We start from the raw sequence: 20,079 nt of genomic DNA, 5'->3' as shown, positions 1-20,079 counted from the left end.
ACTACCTTTCCCAATGGCCAATGTATTCTAAACCAACAACCTCTTTCCTAGTTGCCATGACCAACTATATCCCCACTCACAATTCTCCGTTGAAGGCATTACCTACAAACAAATCTGGGGTATGGCTATGGGCAACTGCATGGCACCATCCCATGCTAATATAATCATGGACCATCCAGAGGGATCCTTCCTAAACATCCAGAATACTAAACCCTCACCTGGTGCAGATTCATTGATGATCTGGATTTAGGTGAGGACACCCTATCCACATTCCTCCAGAACCTCAGGAGCTTCTCACCCATTTGCTTCACCTGGTCCTACTCAAACCAACAAGCCATCTTCCTAGATGTTGACCTCCTTCTCAAAGATGGCTACATCAGTACCTCTGTCCATATTAAACATACTAACCACCAGCAATATCTCCACTTCGACAGCTGCCATCCATTCCATACCAACAAGTCCCTTCCACACAGCCTAGCTACTCATGGTGGTTGCACCTGCAGTGACAAACAGTCCATCTTGAAATATATCAAGGGTCTGATTGAAGCCTTCACAGACCATAATTATCCTTCCAACCTTGTACAAATACAAATCTCCTGTGCCTTATCTTTACAGTCTCCCACCACCTCCCAAAGTCTCACCACCCAGAACTGGTGCAACTGAATTATATTCTCCACCAGGGTTTCAAGTGCCTTTCATCATGCCCTGAAATGAGAAATGTCCTGTCCACTATCCCTTCCACAAAGGTATTCCACCATCCACTGGATCTACACAATATATTTGTCCCCTGCTCTCAAACTCTTACCTCATGGCTCATGTCCCTGTAATAGACCCAGATGTAAGACCTGTCCCATACATTCCCCCATCACCACCTGTTCCAGCCCGGTCACAACTGCCGCCGAGCCAAGAGACGTGCAGCAGAGCAGCAGCAGCAGCAGCAGCACTTGTGTGATAAACTGTAAATTAATTTAGTCTTTGCTTTTTGTTCATGTGCTTCTGCAAAAAAGTGAACTGTACATGTGTATTTTAATGTGTAGACTAGTGGTTAGAAAATTAATTGTAGTTTTTGTTTTTGCATAAGTCTTGTGCACATCTTTGTGTAGGGTGGCTACCTAGTGTAAATTCTCTGTGTAGAGAAATTTATTTCTGTTTAATAGCTTGCGGTCTTAGAGTTCATTGATAAATCTGCACACCAACTTTTAGATTTACTTTATTCTCCTTTGGTATATTTTCAAACTCAGTAGCATCATGTGAGACTTCATATCTATTTTATACACAGTATGATATGGCTAGAAACTGTGCTTGTTCTGAGTGGACACAAGGAGAGTTGGCTGCTGTCTGTAAACAGCTTGAAGCTGTGTTGGCTACTGTCGACAAGCTTCTAGCTAATGCTTGAAGTTGGGGTGATGTCAGGGCATCAGTAACAAGACCTGTGACACCTTTGGTGTCACTGGAATCCGCTGGAGGCCTTGGTGTCACTGCAGCTTCTGATATGTAAAATCTGACCAGTCCATCCTCACTCCAGAGTGGGTGGCAGACAGTGGTGGGTTTGCATGTCACTGGTGGAAGGCGAAACGAGGGAGCTGGCCATGCAGCTGGCTCCCTATGTCTTAGCAACAGGTACGATGTGCTTCCCAGTGTTGACGATAACTCTGAGCCAGCACGGGATGACTCTCCTGTTGGGCCAGCGGTTGATTTTCCTGCCCCATCGGGACAACTACAGAGGGTGGGTATGCTAGTCATTGGGAGCTCCAATGTCAGGTGGGTGATAGAGTCCCTCAGGGAGATAGCAGGCAAGGTGATAAAGAATTCCAGTGTGCATTTAGTATGTTTGCCAGGAGGTCTCACCCGAGATGTGGAGGAGGCCCTGCCGGCAGCTATCAAGCGCACTGGGTGCAACCGGCTGCATTTAGTAGCACATGTCAGCACAAATGATGCCTGCTGCTTGAGTTCTGAGGCCATCCTCTGCTCTGTTCAGAGGCTGGCTGATTTGGTGAAGGGAACTAGCAATGCACGCAGAGTGCACGCTAAGCTGTCTATTTGTAGCATTGCACCCTGGATTGATCATGGTCTTCTGGTTTGGAGCAGAATGGAAGGTCTAAACCAGAGGCTCAGATGGCTCTGTGACAGTATCGTATGTGAATTTCTTGACCTCCACTATCGGGTGCAGAATTGTAGGGTTCCCCTTAATAGGTCAGACGTGCACTACATGCAGGAAGTGGCTACTAAGGTAATGGAGTACATGTGGTGTGCATATTTGGATTTTTTAGGTTAGAGGACCACTCCCTTTGGAGAAAACATGATTTACCTGTTAAATCAGCCATAGAAACCTCAGAGAATCTTGGTCCTCACAGATCAGAGATAGAAAAGATTAATATGATTTTAGTAAACTGCAGGAGCATCCAAGGCAAGGTCCCAGAATTAGTATCGCTTAATGAAGGTTATAATGTACAGATAGTATTGGGAACAGAAAGCTGGTTGAAGCCAGATATCAATGACAATGAAATCCTAAGTTCAGACTATCATAAGGATAGGTTAGTCACCAATGGTGGTGGCATGTTTATTGCAGTAGAAAATTTGATAAAATCTAGCGAGGTTATCACGGATTCCAAATTTGAATTAATCTGGGCGAAATTGAGTATGAAAGAGCAGCCAAAACTGGTGATTGGATGCTTTTATAGACCACCTGGGTCAGGATCTGTAGTTGTAGAGTGCTTCATGGAGAGCTTGCAGAATAACATCAGTAATTTTCCTGAGCATGCCATTGTAATAGGGTGTGACCTCAATTTGCCAGGTATAGATTGGGAATGTTATGCCATCAAAACTGGTGCCAGAGACAGGGAATCATGTGGCATTGTTCTGGATGTCTTGTCTGAAAATTAGCTTGAGCAGACAGTTAGAGAACCAACTTGTGAGGGTAATGTCTTAAACCTCATGGCAATAAACAGACCTAAACTTAGAATCAGTTAACGTAGAGGAAGTTATCAGTGATCATAAGGCTTTGACCGCATCTATGACAACAGGTCCCATAATGAATGTTAAGAAAGGTAGGTAGATATATTTGCTCAGCAAGGATGACAGGATAAAAATTTCAAAATATCTCAGCAGTCGGCATCAAATATTCAGTGATGAGGATGAAGATGTGGAGAACAAATGGAAAAAATAATCAAACGTATCATTCAATATTCCCTAGGCAAGTATGTTGGGAGTAATGTTTTAAGGGATGGGAAACATCCACCATGGTTTAATAGCCATGTTAGAAAAGTGCTAAGTAAACAAAGAGCACTTCATCTCAGATTCAAGATAAGTAAAAACTTAGCTGATGAACAAAAGTTGAAGGAAGCAAAATGAGCATAAGGAGAGCAATGAGAGAATTGTTCAACACAGTTGTTAAACGGAGACCATGTGCTTGTGCTTTTGAAGTACTTCTTGGAGAACTTAAGGGCCTACAATAGGGTTTTCCAAATGACTTCTTTTGGAGTGAATCATACAATTGAAGGGTTGTTCAGGCCTACTTTTGAGTTGCAGGGCCACATGTATCACCTGATTGGCTCTTTTCTGCCAATAGATGTTCCAAGGTTTTTGAAGTTTATTTTTTTGGCTAATTACCAAGACTAGGCAAATATTGGGCAACAGCATATTACAAGTTTAAACTCAGGTTTGCTGAGAAGCCTGCAAATTGTGCTACACCATGTAAACCTATATGTCAAGAGCTTTATAGTGGCACTTCAACCAGCTCCAAATGATGAGTGCAACAATTACAAGATTCTTACCATAAAGAATACATGTCAGGTTGAAGATAAGCACATTTAAAAGACACCTACATAAAGCCTTTGGCCACAGTCTTCATCAGTAAAAGAGAGACACACATCATTCACACACACAAGCAAGCACACGTCACGCACACATGACCGCCAACTCCAGCATCTCGGGCTGGAATGCAATTATCTCATGTGATGCAAGCAACAATCTAGAGGTGGCAGGGAAGGGGGAGGGACAGTAGTGTATGGGTGGGGAGGGAGATGAACACTGTCTTGTGGAGAGTACAGGGACTAGACTGCCAACAGGTGCAGCATCAGGAGGTTGTGGGGCAGGAAGGTGGGGGAAAAAGGAGCAGAAAGGAAGAGAAGTGGAGAAATATGGTCAGATTCATTGGCAGAGGGCTGCAAATGAGCAGAGAGGAATATGAGAATGAGGAGATGATAGAACAGAGTGAGTGAAAACTGTTGAGTGGACAGTTGGGGAGCATAGAATGTGTTGTAAGGATAACTCCTATGTGTGCAGTTAAGAAAAGCTGGTGGTGGAGGTAAGGATCCAAATGGCTAGGGTAGTGAAGCAACCATTGAAATTAAGTGTATTATTTTCAGCTACATGTTGTGGCAGATGGGGTCTGCTTTGCTCTTGGCCACAGTTTGGTGGCGACCATTCATCCTGCTGGGCAACTGGTTGGTAGTCATACCAATATAGAAAGCTGTACAATGATTGCAGCAGAGCTGATAAAAGATGTGGCTACTTCCACAGGTGGTCCATCTCCTGATCGGGTAGAGTAAACCTGTGACAAGACTGGAGTAGGAAGTGACGGGTGGGTGGTTTGGGCAGGTTTTGCACCTGGACCTTCTACAGGGAAATGATCCTTGTGGCAAGGGGTTTGGATTAGGAGTTGCATAAGGAATGATTAGGATATTGTGGAGGTTGGTTGGGCAATCGAACACCACTTTAGGAGGTGTGGGAAGTATCTAGGGCAGGCTGTCCCTCATTTCAGGGCATGATGATAGGTAACCAAAGCCCTGGCGAAGGACATGTTTCAATCACTCCTGTCCAGGGTGTAGTGGGTGATGAAGGGAACACTCCTTTGTGGCTGGTTCTTGGGGGTGGTGGGAGGATTGAGGCTGTGAGGGGAAATGGCATTGGAGATCTGTTTGCGACATAGGTCTGGGAAATAATGCCTGTCTATGAAGGCCTTGGTGGGACACTCAGCATACTCCCTTGGTGGCCAGGTTGTATGGGAGGTATTTTTTGTTGTGAAAGGGATGACAGCTGTCAAAATGCAGGTACTTTTGGTGGTTGGCAGATTTAATGTGAACAGAGGTGCAGATGGAGCCATCAGGGAGGAGGAGCTCAATGCCTAGGAAGGTGGAACACTGGATTGATGGGGCAATGTGAAGTAGATGTGAGAGAAGGCATTGAGGTTTTGAAGGAATGAAAACAGGGTGTCTTGGCCCTGGGTCCAGATCATGAAGATATCACTGAACCAGACTAGGAGTTTGGTGTTTTGGGAGGCTAGGAAGATCTCCTCTAGATGGCACATAAAAATACTGGCATAAGAGGATGTCATGCAAGTGCCCATGGCTGTGCCACAGATTTGTTTATATGTCTTCCCTTCAAATGAAAAGCAGTTGTGGGCTAGGATAAAATAAGTAAGGAATATGAGGAATGAGGTAGTGGGAAAGGTAGTGTTCAATAGCAGTAAGACCATCGGCATGAGGGTTGTTGGTGTATAGGGAGGTGGTGTCAACTGTGATGAATAGGGATCCAGGTGGTAAAGGTGTAGGGATCGTGAAGAGTCAGTGAAGGAAGTGGTTGGTGTCTTTAATATGGGAGGTTAGATTACAGGCAATAGGGCTGAATTCTTTCAGTGTGGGCATAATGACCAGCCACAATGGAGTGTCCAGGATTGTTGGGTTTGTGGATTTTGGGAAGCATATAGAACGTGGGTGTGTGGGGTGTTGAAGCATTGATGAGTGAAAGGGATTCCTAGAAGATGTTCTGGGAAGAGCCTGAGGCTTCAAGCAGGGACTGGAGGTTGTGTTGTACTTCTGGGATGGGATCACTCTGGCAGACTTTATAAGGGCAGGAGTCAGATAGTTGGCAGAGGCCTTCTGCCAAGTAGTCGTTGTCATTAACATCAACTGCTGTGGAAATGTTTTCTGCTGATAGGATGATTAAGTAATGATTTATTTTGAGTTTGTGTATGGCTGTTCTTTCTTCTACTGAAAGGTTTGTGTTCTGATGAAGGGACTTGGGGAAGGATGATGAAGCTAAGTTGGAGATAGGGAATTCCTAGTAGGTGACCAGTGGATGGATCATGGTCGGATGGTATAAGAGGCAGAATTCAGTGTTGGAATTAGAGAGGTTTTGGTTGGAGGGATTGGCGGCAAAGAATTGTTTGCATTGCAGGAATTGGGAGAAGGGGAATAGGTATTTGACAAGCTCAACATGGTTAAATTTGTGTGTAGAGCCAAAGGTGAGGTGTTTGAATAGGCTGAAACTTCTGTGGAGCTGAGGGTTTTGATGGAAAGGTTAACAACAGTGTTATGGGAATGTTTTGACTCAACTTTCCACCAAATCCAGAGCCTACATTGTTGATATTCATACCTCAGAGTTTCCATTGTTTGATAATTACAAATAATTACAGCTAAAAAAAGACCAAGAGGACCTCACCTGAGTCACTATAATGCACCAACTAGTAGACCAGAGCTGTGATAGGAGAGACTTGGTGTTACGTACTCATGATAATTGTCTTCAGAGAATCAATGAAATACATCATGCTTATAACTCATTACAGTATCCTAGAATGTTTTATCAAGGTGACAACAGCTACAATTTTACTGTGTATAATGTTGATCCATGCACAGGTGCTCCGAATTTTAACAAAAAATTTCTGCAGTGCTGTTCTACATTTTTTTAATCCAACTATGTGAGAACAAACATACTTATTGACATTGATTTTAAGTCCAATTTTTAGTAGATGTGTATCCAAAAATTAAAATTCTATTCATCTGCAATCATCAGAGACAATTACTTGTGGAAAAATTTCATCACGTTATAATTGTTTTACAGCAAGATTTTGATACTAAAAACTTGTGTAGAATGGTGATTCTCCCTTCCACATTTACCAGTGCCCCCAGGTATATGGCCGAGGTGCTCGGGGTGCATTTTGCTATGGTAGAAAATATGACAGTACGGATTTGATTATTATTACAACCACCAGTCCAAAGTGGCCCTAAGAGAGCAACTTATTTGCCAGCCAGGCATTCCATGACAGGCCTGACTTGATTTCTCAAGTACTTCATTTTAAACAAAAACAGCAGACGGTTTCTTCTTCTTTCCCCTTTTTTACAAAAGAAAAGGGATCGGGATCAGTGTGGTGCTAAATGTATTCAATAGAGTGGCAAAGGCAAAAACATGATTTGCCTCATTTGCACAACCTTTTGTGGCCGAAACAGAAAGTAGGCAAACAATGTTGATTGCGTTATTAGCACTGAAATATGATATTCCGACACAGACCCCATTGTGCACAGGATTGTCTAAACCAATGGGATACTTAATCCTTGTGGCTCATTAAATACCATTTCACCTTGCATGAAACAAGGCTGTTGCATGAAGAGGTTTCCAAAAAAAGCTTCATTGATGGTACGTTTACTGGTGAAAATAATACTGATAAAAACAGTACTTAAGATAGCAGTCAGATGAACAATATATCTAATTATCACATTGATTCACTGTTCTGTTGGTTCTTGGTAGATATTTTATATATTATAAATGAAGAAACACATGACACTGTTCTAGTATTCTACAAATTCATTACTTTTTTTTTTTTTTTTTTTTTTTTTTTTTACAAACCAGTTTTTGGCTGTGGCTATGGAATGTTTGTAGGATCAAAGATTTTAAACTAGTGCATCTGCAGACCATTCCAGTGTGTTTCCAAAGGTGACAGTGTTAATATTCAATTTAAGACTAAGAAGAGAGGAATTATTTCAGTGAAAATGCAATGGAAAAACTACTGAACTTGCATAAAATATGTGACACATTAAATAATGAACTGTACATGGGCTAGTTTAAAATTTTTGATACTACAAAAATTTCACAGACACACATATTTATCTTTGTACCTGATGATGTTGTAACAGCCTGAAACTGGTTTATAAAAGAAAACAATAAATATTGTAGAATATTACACCAATATTGTGTGCATTTTCATTCCTAATACTTTATAATCACTTATTTGAAGTAGCTCAGAAGATTAGCATAGACAGTTCTAGGGAAAATGTAATAAAATGTATGCAAGAAGCAATAACTCATATGTGTAGGCAAATGACAATTACTCTAAGCTCTGCTTCCCCAAAGAACTCTGTAATCACTTGATAATTCACACTTCCTGTCCGGCACATCATAAACACAATCAAGAATCTAGTCCAGTGGAAACCCAGTAGGCAGCAAGGTCACAAAAGTAGGTGCAAGACAGAGACTTCAGCACAGTATGATTCAAAATGTCCTGCAGTGACCCCAAAGCTGGGTTTTACCTGCAGCTTTATGGCAGCAGGCTGGCCCAGATGATGGCCTTCTGGTGATTCTTACCAGCTGCCAGAGGAGATGTCAGTAGTGAACATTGCAAGGTACCAACCTCACTGTCAGATGGCAGAGAGACAGCAGCAATGAGAATACTGTTTTTCACTTGCGTGACATGTATTCAATCATAAATGTAACACGTCACTATCACAGGGTATATTTCCAGACAGAGTGAATTATGCAACTGTCACACTACTTTACAAGAAAGTTATTAAAGTTATTAAGACAGATGTTAATAATTACTGACCAGTTTCAGTGCCTACCTCCTTCTTCAAGGTACTTGGAGAAAAAGATATTTAGTCAACATTAATTTGTATTTCAAATCCTTTTTTTTTCAAATCAAAAATAACATTATACAAGATTTAAATTTCTGTTTGTGCTGTTTGCAGTAAACCTCTAGTGAAGCTCAAATATTATGGTATCAGAGATCTTGTTGATAACTGACTTTCATGCTGTGTAACTACATTTTCATGCTGTGTAACCAGAAGGGTGCAGAGTATTTCATTAAGAAAATCAGGGAGCGTACAGAATGAAACATCATCTTCAGAATGGAGAGTAATCACTATAAGTGTATCACAGATGTCAGTAATGTTTTTCCTCCAGTTCTTGTTATATATAAATGATCTTCCATTCTATAACTAAAAAGTAGAAATACACTCCTGGAAATTGAAATAAGAACACCGTGAATTCATTGTCCCAGGAAGGGGAAACTTTGACACATTCCTGGGGTCAGATACATCACTTGATCACACTGACAGAACCACAGGCACATAGACACAGGCAACAGAGCATGCACAATGTCGGCACTAGTACAGTGTATATCCACCTTTCGCAGCAATGCAGGCTGCTATTCTCCCATGGAGACGATTGTAGAGATGCTGGATGTAGTCCTGTGGAACGGCTTGCCATGCCATTTCCACCTGGCGCCTCAGTTGGACCAGCGTTCGTGCTGGACATGCATACCACGTGAGACGACGCTTCATCCAGTCCCAAACATGCTCAATGGGGGACAGATCCGGAGAGCTTGCTGGCCAGGGTAGTTGACTTACACCTTCTAGAGCACGTTGGGTGGCACGGGATACATGCGGACGTGCATTGTCCTGTTGGAACAGCAAGTTCCCTTGCCGGTCTAGGAATGGTCGAACGATGGGTTCGATGACGGTTTGGATGTACCGTGCACTATTCAGTGTCCCCTTGACGATCACCAGTGGTGTACGGCCAGTGTAGGAGATCGCTCCCCACACCATGATGCCGGGTGTTGGCCCTGTGTGCCTCGGTCGTATGCAGTCCTGATTGTGGCGCTCACCTGCACGGTGCCAAACACGCATACGACCATCATTGGCACCAAGGCAGAAGCGACTCTCGTCACTGAAGATGACACATCTCCATTCGTCCCTCCATTCACGCCTGTCGCGACACCACTGGAGGCGGGCTGCACGATGTTGGGGCGTGAGCGGAAGACGGCCTAACGGTGTGCGGGACCGTAGCCCAGCTTCATGGAGATGGTTGCGAATGGTCCTCGCCGATACCCCAGGAGCAAGTGACCCTAATTTGCTGGGAAGTGGCGGTGCGGTCCCCTACGGCACTGCGTAGGATACTACGGTCTTGGCGTGCATCCGTGCGTCGCTGCGGTCCGGTCCCAGGTCGACGGGCACGTGCACCTTCCGCCGACCACTGGCGACAACATCTATGTACTGTGGAGACCTCACGCCCCACGTGTTGAGCAATTCGGCGGTACGTCCACCCGGCCTCCCGCATGCCCACTATACGCCCTCGATCAAAGTCCGTCAACTGTACATACGGTTCACGTCCACGCTGTCGCGGCGTGCTACCAGTGTTAAAGACTGCGATGGAGCTCCGTATGCCATGGCAAACTGGCTGACACTGACGGCGGCGGTGCACAAATGCTGCGCAGCTAGCGCCATTCGACGGCCAACACCGCGGTTCCTGGTGTGTCCGCTGTGCCGTGCGTGTGATCATTGCTTGTACAGCCCTCTCGCAGTGTCCGGAGCAAGTATGGTGGGTCTGACACACCGGTGTCAATGTGTTCTCTTTTTCCATTTCCAGGAGTGTAGTTCTCTTTGCAGACAATGCAAATATTATAATCATGCCTAATGGAGAAACTTCAACAGTTGAAAGTACAAATAACATTTTCTTGAAAATTAAATAGTTTTCTGTAAATGGACAATCACTGAATTTAGATAATACTCTATACCTGAAATTCAGTACTACTCAAGGCATAACCACATTATTAAACAATGGTACATAATGATAAATCAACGAATGAAACAGAATATTCTAAATTCTTAAGTACTTATACTGATAAGAACTTGAACTGGAATTCACAACTTACAGATCATCTTAATGTCTAAACTCTGCAACTTTTATGTTACAGGTAATCAGATTTTGGAGATGAAAAAAATTGACTAACTTCTCCAATTTTTATTCACTAATCTCTTTTGGCACCATATACTGTGGTAATTTGTCACTGAAGGAAAAGTGTCTTTGTTGCACAGAAGCATGAAATAAGGACAATATGTGGTGTTTCCTCGAGTAATTCTTGTAAACAGCTCTTTAAGCCTCACTGTTTATTTACTCTCGTAAAAAGTGTCTTGTCAACATTTAATAAATAGCAATAGTAACATTCATAAATATATACACTGAGGTGACAAAAGTCATGGGATAGTGAAATGTGCATACACAGATGGCAATAGTACCATGCACACAAGGCATAAAAGGACAGTCCATTGGTGGAGCTGTCAACTGTGATCAGATGATTCATGTGAAAAAGTTTCAAATGCGATTATGACTGCACGACAGAAATTAACAGACTTTGAATGCAGAATGATAGTTGGAGTTAGATGCATGGAGCATTCTATTCCCAAAATCATTAAATAATTCAATTTTCCAAGATGCATAACATCAATAGTGTGCTGAGAATACCACATTTCAGGCATTACAGTTATCATGGACAATGCAGTGGCTGGCAGCCTTCACTTAATGACCAAGAACAGTGTAAAGTTATCAGTGTTACCAGACAAGCAACACTGCATGAAGTAACTACAGAAATCAATATGGGACATATGATGAACCTACCCATTAGGATAGTGCTGTGGAATTTGGTGTTGATGGACTATGGCAGAAGGTGACTGATATGAGTCTTTTGCTAACAGAACAAAATGACCTGCAACACCTCTGCTGGGTTCATTACTGTATCAGTTGGGCCCTAAATGACTGGAAAACTGTGGAATAGTCAGATGAGTCCTGATTTCAGTTGGTAAGAGCTGGAGGTAGGATTTGAGTGTGGTGCAGACCCCACACAACCATAGACCCAAGTTGTCAACAAGGCACTGTGCAAGCTGTTGGTGGCTTCATAATGGTGTGTGCAGTGTGTACAAGGAAATGACTGGGTCCTCTGGTCCAGCTCAACTGATCATTGATCATTTGCATTCATTCATGGACTTCATATCCCAAACAGTGATGCAACTTTTATGGATGACACTGTGCCAGGTCACCGGGCCACAATTGTTCATGATTACTTTGAAGAAAATTCTTCACAATTCAAGCAGATGACTTGTCTACCTATATTGCCCAACATGAATCCCATCAAACATTCATCGGACATAATCAAGAGGTCACTTAGTGCATAAAATCATGCATCAGCACCACTTTCATAATTATGGATGTTTATATTTGCAGCCTCGCTCAATATTTCCGCAAGTTATTGAGTTCATGTCATGTCAAGTTGCTGCACTACTCTGGCCAAAAAGAGGTTCATCACAGTAGTAGGAGGTATCCCATGACTTTTGTCACCTCTCTGTAATAAAAGAAGGAAAAGTAATTTGCACTTCCACCTCTCATTTATGGCTCATCAATTCCTGAAGAAATTATGTTTAGCAAAGAACTTTTAAAGGGCATCCTACTTCTCTTTAAGGGTGGGTAATGGTTGGTTTAACTCATAGTTTCCCATATGTGGCAGAAGAGAGAGGAAAGAGTTGAAGCAAGTAGACTTACTCAAGGGTTAACATGGCATTCATCTATAATCCTGAGTCAAAATAAAATGTTCTTGGTACTTTTTATACAATTCTATTTCACCCAGCCCTATTATTTGATAAAGGAAGCCCACATGCAGAAAGAAAATAAGTTTTCCACCTTACACACTCACACACAGTAGTTTTCTGTGGAATTCTTAAATTTTTCCATTGCTGTAATATAGAATACAAGTGTATAACCTGGTTACAGCAACTTCCACACACATACTCACACATAATGTACTCTGGCAACATAGTCATTCTGCTGCAGTCAGCTGCAAATGTTGGTTCTCTAAATTTTAGCAGCAGTGTTTCACAAAGAAAAGGTTGTCTTCCTTCTGAGGATTCCCATTTGAGTTAGTAGCATTTCTGTAATTCTTGTGTATTGACTGAACTTAATGGTAACATATCTGGCAGCATGCCTCTTAATTGGTTCAATGTCACAAAGACTCAAGAATGGGTTGCACCAGTATTTTATACACAGTCCGCCTTATAGGTGAGCCAGAATTTTCTAAATTTCTACCAATAAACCAAAGTCAAACATTCACCTTCCCTACTACCAATCATACATGCTTTTCCCATCTCCTATTGCCTTGCACAATCACACCTAGAAATTTAATCATGATGCTGGACTGTTTTCCCTACTCATCAGCATTAACTTATATTTTTCAACATTTAGAGCAAGCTACCATTCATCACACCAAATTTAAATTCTGTCTAAGACATTCTGTATGCTCCTACAGTCATTCAATAACAACACTTCCCCCTGACACTATAGTTTCAGCAGCAAACAGTTGCAGCTTGCTGCTCAGTCTATCTGTCAGATCATTTATGTACATGAAGAACAAGAGCAGTTCTATCACAATTCCCTGGGACACCACTGGTGATATCCTTGCTCTGATGAAGACTCGCCTTCAAGGACAATGTTCTGGGTGTACTCCTTAAGAGGTCTTTGAGCCACTCACATGTCTGGACAGTGGGGCACTGTGTTAAATTCTACTTGGAAATCTAGGAATATGGAATGTGCATGTTACTCTTCATCTGTGGTTCACATGATGTCAAATGAGGAAAGGAGAAGCTGATTTTTGCATGAGCAATAGTTTCTAAATCTGGGTAGCTGGACAGAAGCTACTGTGCCTCAAGCAAATTTATTATATTCAAACTTCGGATATGTTCAAGTAGTCTGCAGCAAACTGATGTTAAGGATATTGGTCTGTAAGTTTGGGGGTCCATTCTTTTATCCTTCTTATTTATAGGAGTCACCTGTGATTTTTCCAGTTGCTTGAGATTTTGTGCTGGGTCAGAGATTCATGATAATTGAAAACTAGGTAAGGGGGCACTCCTGAAGAGTAGTATCCACGAAACCAAATTGGAATTCTAGACACACCAGGCATGTTATTTGTTTTCAACTCTTTCAGTTTCTTCTGAATGCCAGAGATGCCTATTTCTACATCACCCATACAGGAATTTCTGTGACAGTCAAACAATGGTATGTCTGTATGATGCTTCTGCTTGCATGAGTCTATAAACAGATAATTTAGAATTTCATCTTTCTTTTTGATGCCTTATATTGCTACAGAGGACTGACTAATGAGTGACTGAATAGAAGCCACTGAATTGTTTAGTGATTTTATGTAGGACCAGAATTTTTCATGCCAGCAAGATCTTTTGCTAACATACAAGCATGTATCAATCTTTTTATAGACAAATTAATTTCTACTAACTTTTGTCTATTGGCATTTCTGCATCCTTTTTTGAACTGAGAGCACAACAATCTCTGCAGCCTCAGCATTTTCTGCATTTTGTTTTCAAACTAAACTTTTCCACTCTTAATCCACTTACCTGACATATATTTCTTCAGAGTGCGATTTGCAATCAGTTTAAACTTTGCCCTTAATTTGTATATTACTATCATATTGTAAGTGAATTATTTCCAGTCATTGCCTTAGTAGGATGCTAACAACTGATTATGTGCTCTTTCCAAAATCACTATTACTAATCCTAGTCTCTATATTGACACTGTCAATATGGTCAGACCTATTGGTAGCTACATGATCTAAAATATTTCCATTGCATGTTGGTTGCCAAACTTTCTGCTCAATACAGTTTCTGGAAAGTATTTTCCGGACTGCTTCACAAGACTGTCTGGCCTTATAACTTCTAATGGACCTACACATATCCCAGTCTATACTCGGAAAGTTAAAGTTGCCTCCAACCAGTAATCTATGATCAGGGTACTTCCGTTTTTAGCATAGATTTTCTCTGAATGATTCTACAACTGGTACAGTAGAATGAGGTGGCTGGTAAGGACATATGATGATGGTTTTGAGTTCACTTAGACTGGTTACTTGTTGTGAAATAACTTCATAGTCAGACTCAGTTTCAACCAACACAATATTTTAGTCCATTGCAATGAACACTACCCTCCCGTGATGTCTAATATGTCTTTACAATATGTGTTCCACATCACTAAATATTTCAGAGCTTTCTACTTTGGATTTTCTCCAGCTCTTGGTTCCATGTGACAGTGTTCCTAGAGTGTGGTAAATTCAGGAAATCTGTTATGAAAGCTTTGGTGATTTACTGTTACAGTTTTGACATCTGAAGTGTCTTTACCTTGTACAGAATCTGATTTCGCTCTCTGGCAGGTATTGACTGATGAGCAGTCATCAGGCCTCAGTATTTTGCCTAGCCAAAAAATCCATTGTTCTCCACACATACACTGCCACATGAGTAGTTGCTTCCTCTGTGTAGTGCATCCCCAATCTATCAAGAAGAGTCCTGCAATTCCCAGCTCTATAACACAGGTGCAGAAATTCACTGCCAAGACCTTCACACAGTCTTCAGAGCCTCTGATTGAGAGATTTCACTTGGCTCCATCTGGTAGTTATAGTACGAGGGTCACTCGAAAAGAAATGCACACTATTTTTCTATAAATACAATTTTCATTCTGCATGTGTGAAAGTTTTACAGTGTGTAGATACATCCTTCCCGCTTGTTTTCAAACTTAGTTCAACCTGTTCCTGTGAGTGGTGCTATCACAGTATGTCTTCAAGATGGCTGCTACACTTGACATTCGTCAGAAGCAATGTGCTGACATAGAATTCCTGTACTGTGAAACCGAGACAGTAGGAAACATTCACAAGAGGTTGAAAAAGGTGTATGGAGATGCTGCTGTCAATCACAGTACAGTTAGTCACTGGGCAAGCAGGTTACGTGATGAAAGAGGGCACGACAATATTGAGGATTGTCCTCGCAGCAGTAGGCCTCATACTGCAAACACTCCAGACAATGTGCAGAGAGTTAATGAATTGGTGACTGCTGACAGACGCATCACAGTGAATGAATTGTCATGCTACGTTGGCATAGGGGAAGGAAGTGTTTGCAGAATACTGAAAGTCTTTGCAATAAAAAAGGTTTGTGTCAGGTGGGTTCCCAGGATGTTGACAGTGTCTCACAAAGAAACAATAAAAACGGTATGCAGCAAACTTTTCGAACAGTACGAGAATGATGGAGATGAATTTCTTGGAAGAATTGTCACAGGCGATGAAACATGGCTCCATCATTTTTCACCAGAGACAAAGAGGCAATCAATGGAGTGGCATCATGCAAATTCACCCAAGAAAAAAAAAATTCAAAACCACACCTTCTGCCAGAAAAGTTATGGCTACGGTGTTTTTCGATTCCGAAGGACTCTTGCTTGTGGACATCATGCCAAGTGGAACCATCATAAATTCTGATGCTTATGTGATGACACTGAAGAAACTTCAAGCTTGACTGAGTCATGTTCAACCACACTGGCAAAAGCAGGATGTTTTGTTGTTGCACAACAAAGCACGGCCACATGTCAGTCAAAAAACCATGGAAGCGATCACAAAACTCAGATGGACAACACTGAAACACCCGCCTTACAGTCCTGACCTGGCTCCATGTGAGTATCATCTCTTTGAGAAACTGAAAGCTTACATGTTACAAAAGATTCTCTTCATGGAACAAGGTTTGAAGGTGATGACTCCCTTGTGCACGCTGCCAAACAGTAGCTTCAACAGGTTGGTCCAGAATTTTACTGTGCGGGTATACAGCCACTAGTTCCAAGATGGCATACGGCAGTTAAGAGGGATGGAAATTACGTGGAGAAATGAAAATATTGTTCCTAAAGGATGTATCTACCCACTGTAAAACTTTCAAACATGTAGAATAAAAGATGGATTTTAAAAAAAATTGTGTGCATTTCTTTTGAAGTGACCCTCGTATAATACTGCAAACTGTGAACTCTGCTTGCATGCCAAAGCAGGGTCAACATTCTTCACTATGTCCACCAGTCTTATGTACAAAATGATGATGGCCTCAGAACCCAAGCAAGAAGTGTCATTGGGGCCAACATGAGCCACAACTAGAAGACAACTTCACCCTGCACTCGCTGTAGTTGCAGGCAGGGCTTTCTCCACATCTCAGATGAGGTTTCACAGAAGACATACTGCGTGCCCACTGAACTTTTTGCCAGCCCTATATGATATTTCCCAGAGGTATCCCATAATGCATCCATCACTGGAGCTGCCAATAACTAGCAAATCCCTTCCCCTGTGTTCCTGCTACCCTTATGAAGGAGCAGCCACTTGTCCACTCACAGAGAGAATGGACATGGCCAGACAGACAGTGCCCATATTTTGAGTCATGCAAACATGTTACAACCTGCCACTCACTCTGTGATGAGCACAGTTCCCTTATACCAGGTACACTGGAAGTGCTTTGGCAAAAAAACCTGTGGGTGAAACAAATGACATCTGACATGTCCCATTAATATGCCAGTTTCTCCTCCAATGCTATACCCCAAGGCAGCAGCCTGCAGATGGCTGACCACAGCAACAGTGCCTTCAAATGTTCTTGAAGTGTGGCCAATCTATTGTTGCACCCCAGAAATGCATAGGTTAGGGCCATCTCTGCCAGTGAAATTCTGGATCTTGCACACATAACAAATTATTTTAGCTCACCAACACGCTTATGTTTTATGGTGTAGTCATGGTCAGTGGAAGAGGGACATGTCATACCTGTGAGTATCAATTTACCAAGAGCATAATAGCACCTCTGCTGCACTTCATTGACACTTCAGATCTAGTTTTTATCCTGAAAGTGTTGGTTGAGGAAGGTATGATGTAAGAACAGCAGATGTTAAGGAAATTACAACAGATAGGTTTATTAAGTAATGCACCTTCAACCAGTTCACTTGCTGTACCATTACTACCCAACCTATGGGCACAGATCATGTAACCAGTTGGAGGATGTAGCTGTAGCAGAACTTACACAAGTACCACTGTCAGAAGATGTTGGCATTGAAATCACCTGATTTTGCACCTTGTATTGATTTGTATAGTGGTAGCACAACTTACACATGCACTATTGTCAGATGATGTTGGCATTAAGACTACCTGATTTTGCACCATATGTGGATTTATCTAGAGGTTTCTTCATCAAAATACAAAGGGTAGCACATGTGATCCACAAAACTACCATCCAATATCCTTGATATCCATCTGTTGTGGAATCTTGGAACATATTCTGAATTTAAAAAATATGCGATACCTCAAAAAGAATGACCTTCTCCTTGCCAATCAGCATGTATTCTGAAGCACTGATCATGTGAAACAGCACTTGTGCTATTCTCACATGACATCCTGAAACCCATGGATCACAGCAGTCAGACAGATGCTGTATTTCATGATTCCCAAAGAGCATTGGGCACAGTTCCACACTTACATTGATAATGGATAAAGTGAAGTTTGTGATAGGATTGAGGATTTCTTGGTAGGGGGGATGCACTATCTTATCTTGGGTGGAAAGTCGTCAGCAGATGTAGAAGTAGTTAAAGTGTGCCTCCAGGTCATATTAATAGCAACATTAGACTCTTCACAGATGATGAGGTTATCTATAGTGAAGTAATGTCTGAAAACACTGCAGAAACATTCAATTAGATCTTTATAATATTTCAAAGTAGTGCAGAGATTGGTTACCTGCTTTAACTGTTTAGAAATGTAAAATTGAGCTCTTCACAAAATGAAAAAAAAGTAGCATTTTAAGGCTGCAGTATCAATGAGTCGAAATTAGCCAGTGAAACCATACAAATACTTGGGTGTAACAATTTGTTGGGATATGAAATGGAAAAATCACATAGACTCAGTTTAACATAAAGCAGGTGACAGCCATCAGTTCATTGTACAATACTAGGGAAATGCAGTCAATCTACAAAGGACATTATTTACTAGACTCTTGTGCTACCCATTCTAGAATACTGATCAAATGTGTGGTACCTGTACCAGATAGGAATAACAGAGGATATTGAATGTATAGAAAGCTGGGCAGCATGATTGGTCACAGATTTGTTTTCATTCTTTTTTGTGTGCTGAATCATGAGTGAAGATATTCTGTTCTTCAGTAAATGGTTTCGTTTATTATTATATTGTGAATCTGAGAATAGATGTAAACTGTCCCTTGGTGATGGGGGTTGGGTTGGGTGGGGTGGGGGGGGGGGGGGTGGGGTGGGGGGAGGGGAAGGGGAGGGGCAGGTATCAGAGCAAAGATCCAGAGCTCCAAGTGGTGCCAACCAGAACTTATTTTTCTCATTAATTTTTCTTTTCCTCTATTAACAATGCTTTTCGTACATGGAAAATTCCACACTGCAGAGTGGTCGGATTCCAAATTTAAATGTGTGTTACTATGAAACTGTCTAGATATATCAGCTCACACGTTGCAGAAAGCCAAGGGTGTATCATCTCTAGCAAGAATATGACTAGCAAAGCACTCTAATATTTGAATCACCATTAGGATTGAGGAAAATGTTATTTCAGCAAGCATCTTGAGAATACTGATGTGGTAGTTACATATCATGTCAACAGGATACAGTAGAAGAGGGCTTTATAACAGCTAAATACTTTCTGAACTTTAAGTCTTCATATTTACTGTCTGTAGTGATTTCTCATTACCAATTACATTACACTATTATTCATCTTCATGAGTGAAAAAACATCAATAATTTTCCGGGCTTTCATTCCTTAATGTAAAGTTACTTAAGTTATATGGTACATGAAAAAATGTTTATTTCATTATTATTCCAGGTGGCAACATGTGCCGTGCTTGCTACACAACGAGCATTGCATCTTATTTCTCCTGAAAGAAAACAGAAGAACAAAATACAAACTAAAAATACATTTTAAGTATCAATGTAAATACACATCTTACTTTTTCAAAAGTTAAGTATTCGAATTTCTACTGAAATAATATTTTGGTGTTTACTGTAAATTTTGTACAAAAATTAAAGTTTATTCTTTGAAAAATATTCTGTAAATGGATCTAATAAATCTACTGAAAAACAGGTGACAATTTTTACTGTGGGAAATACATTCCTCCTATCTTGTAATATTTGAGCTCAATTTGTGCCATGCAGTGGCCCAGGTGGGATTGGGTCTGCAGAATGAAACAACAGGACACAGAAATGTTCTCACAGCCTGTTTATTGGAACTGACACAACTATATTGTAGTAGTATTACATAGGACAATGTATTCCCTTCAGCTGTCAAAAAAAAAAAAAAAGGAAACTATTACTTCTCTCCTCATGAACACTGCTATTCACATGCACCTGGATCTGGTGAGCGTACCAAAGAGAAGCTAAATACTAACTTGAAGATGTTCACTTCATTTAACATAA

General features: G+C 41.4%; 1 protein-coding gene across 1 annotated transcript in view; it reads left to right on the top strand.

Annotated features, from left to right (window-relative positions):
• LOC126198736 (calcium/calmodulin-dependent protein kinase type IV-like) overlaps positions 1–19,639 on the top strand; it is a 610,244-nt gene extending 590,605 nt beyond the window's left edge. The window contains exon 10 of the mRNA XM_049935272.1: positions 19,490–19,639. Coding sequence (XP_049791229.1) covers positions 19,490–19,588 — 99 coding nt within the window. The 3' untranslated portion in view covers positions 19,589–19,639. The remainder of the gene's footprint in view (positions 1–19,489) is intronic.
• Positions 19,640–20,079: the final 440 nt, after the last annotated feature.

Source organism: Schistocerca nitens, chromosome 8 (genome assembly GCF_023898315.1).
Source record: "Schistocerca nitens isolate TAMUIC-IGC-003100 chromosome 8, iqSchNite1.1, whole genome shotgun sequence".
In the NCBI taxonomy this organism is placed as follows: Eukaryota; Metazoa; Arthropoda; class Insecta; order Orthoptera; family Acrididae; genus Schistocerca; species Schistocerca nitens.
The sequence above is the reverse complement of the archived record's forward strand: the minus strand, read 5'-3'. Positions and strand labels throughout refer to the sequence as shown.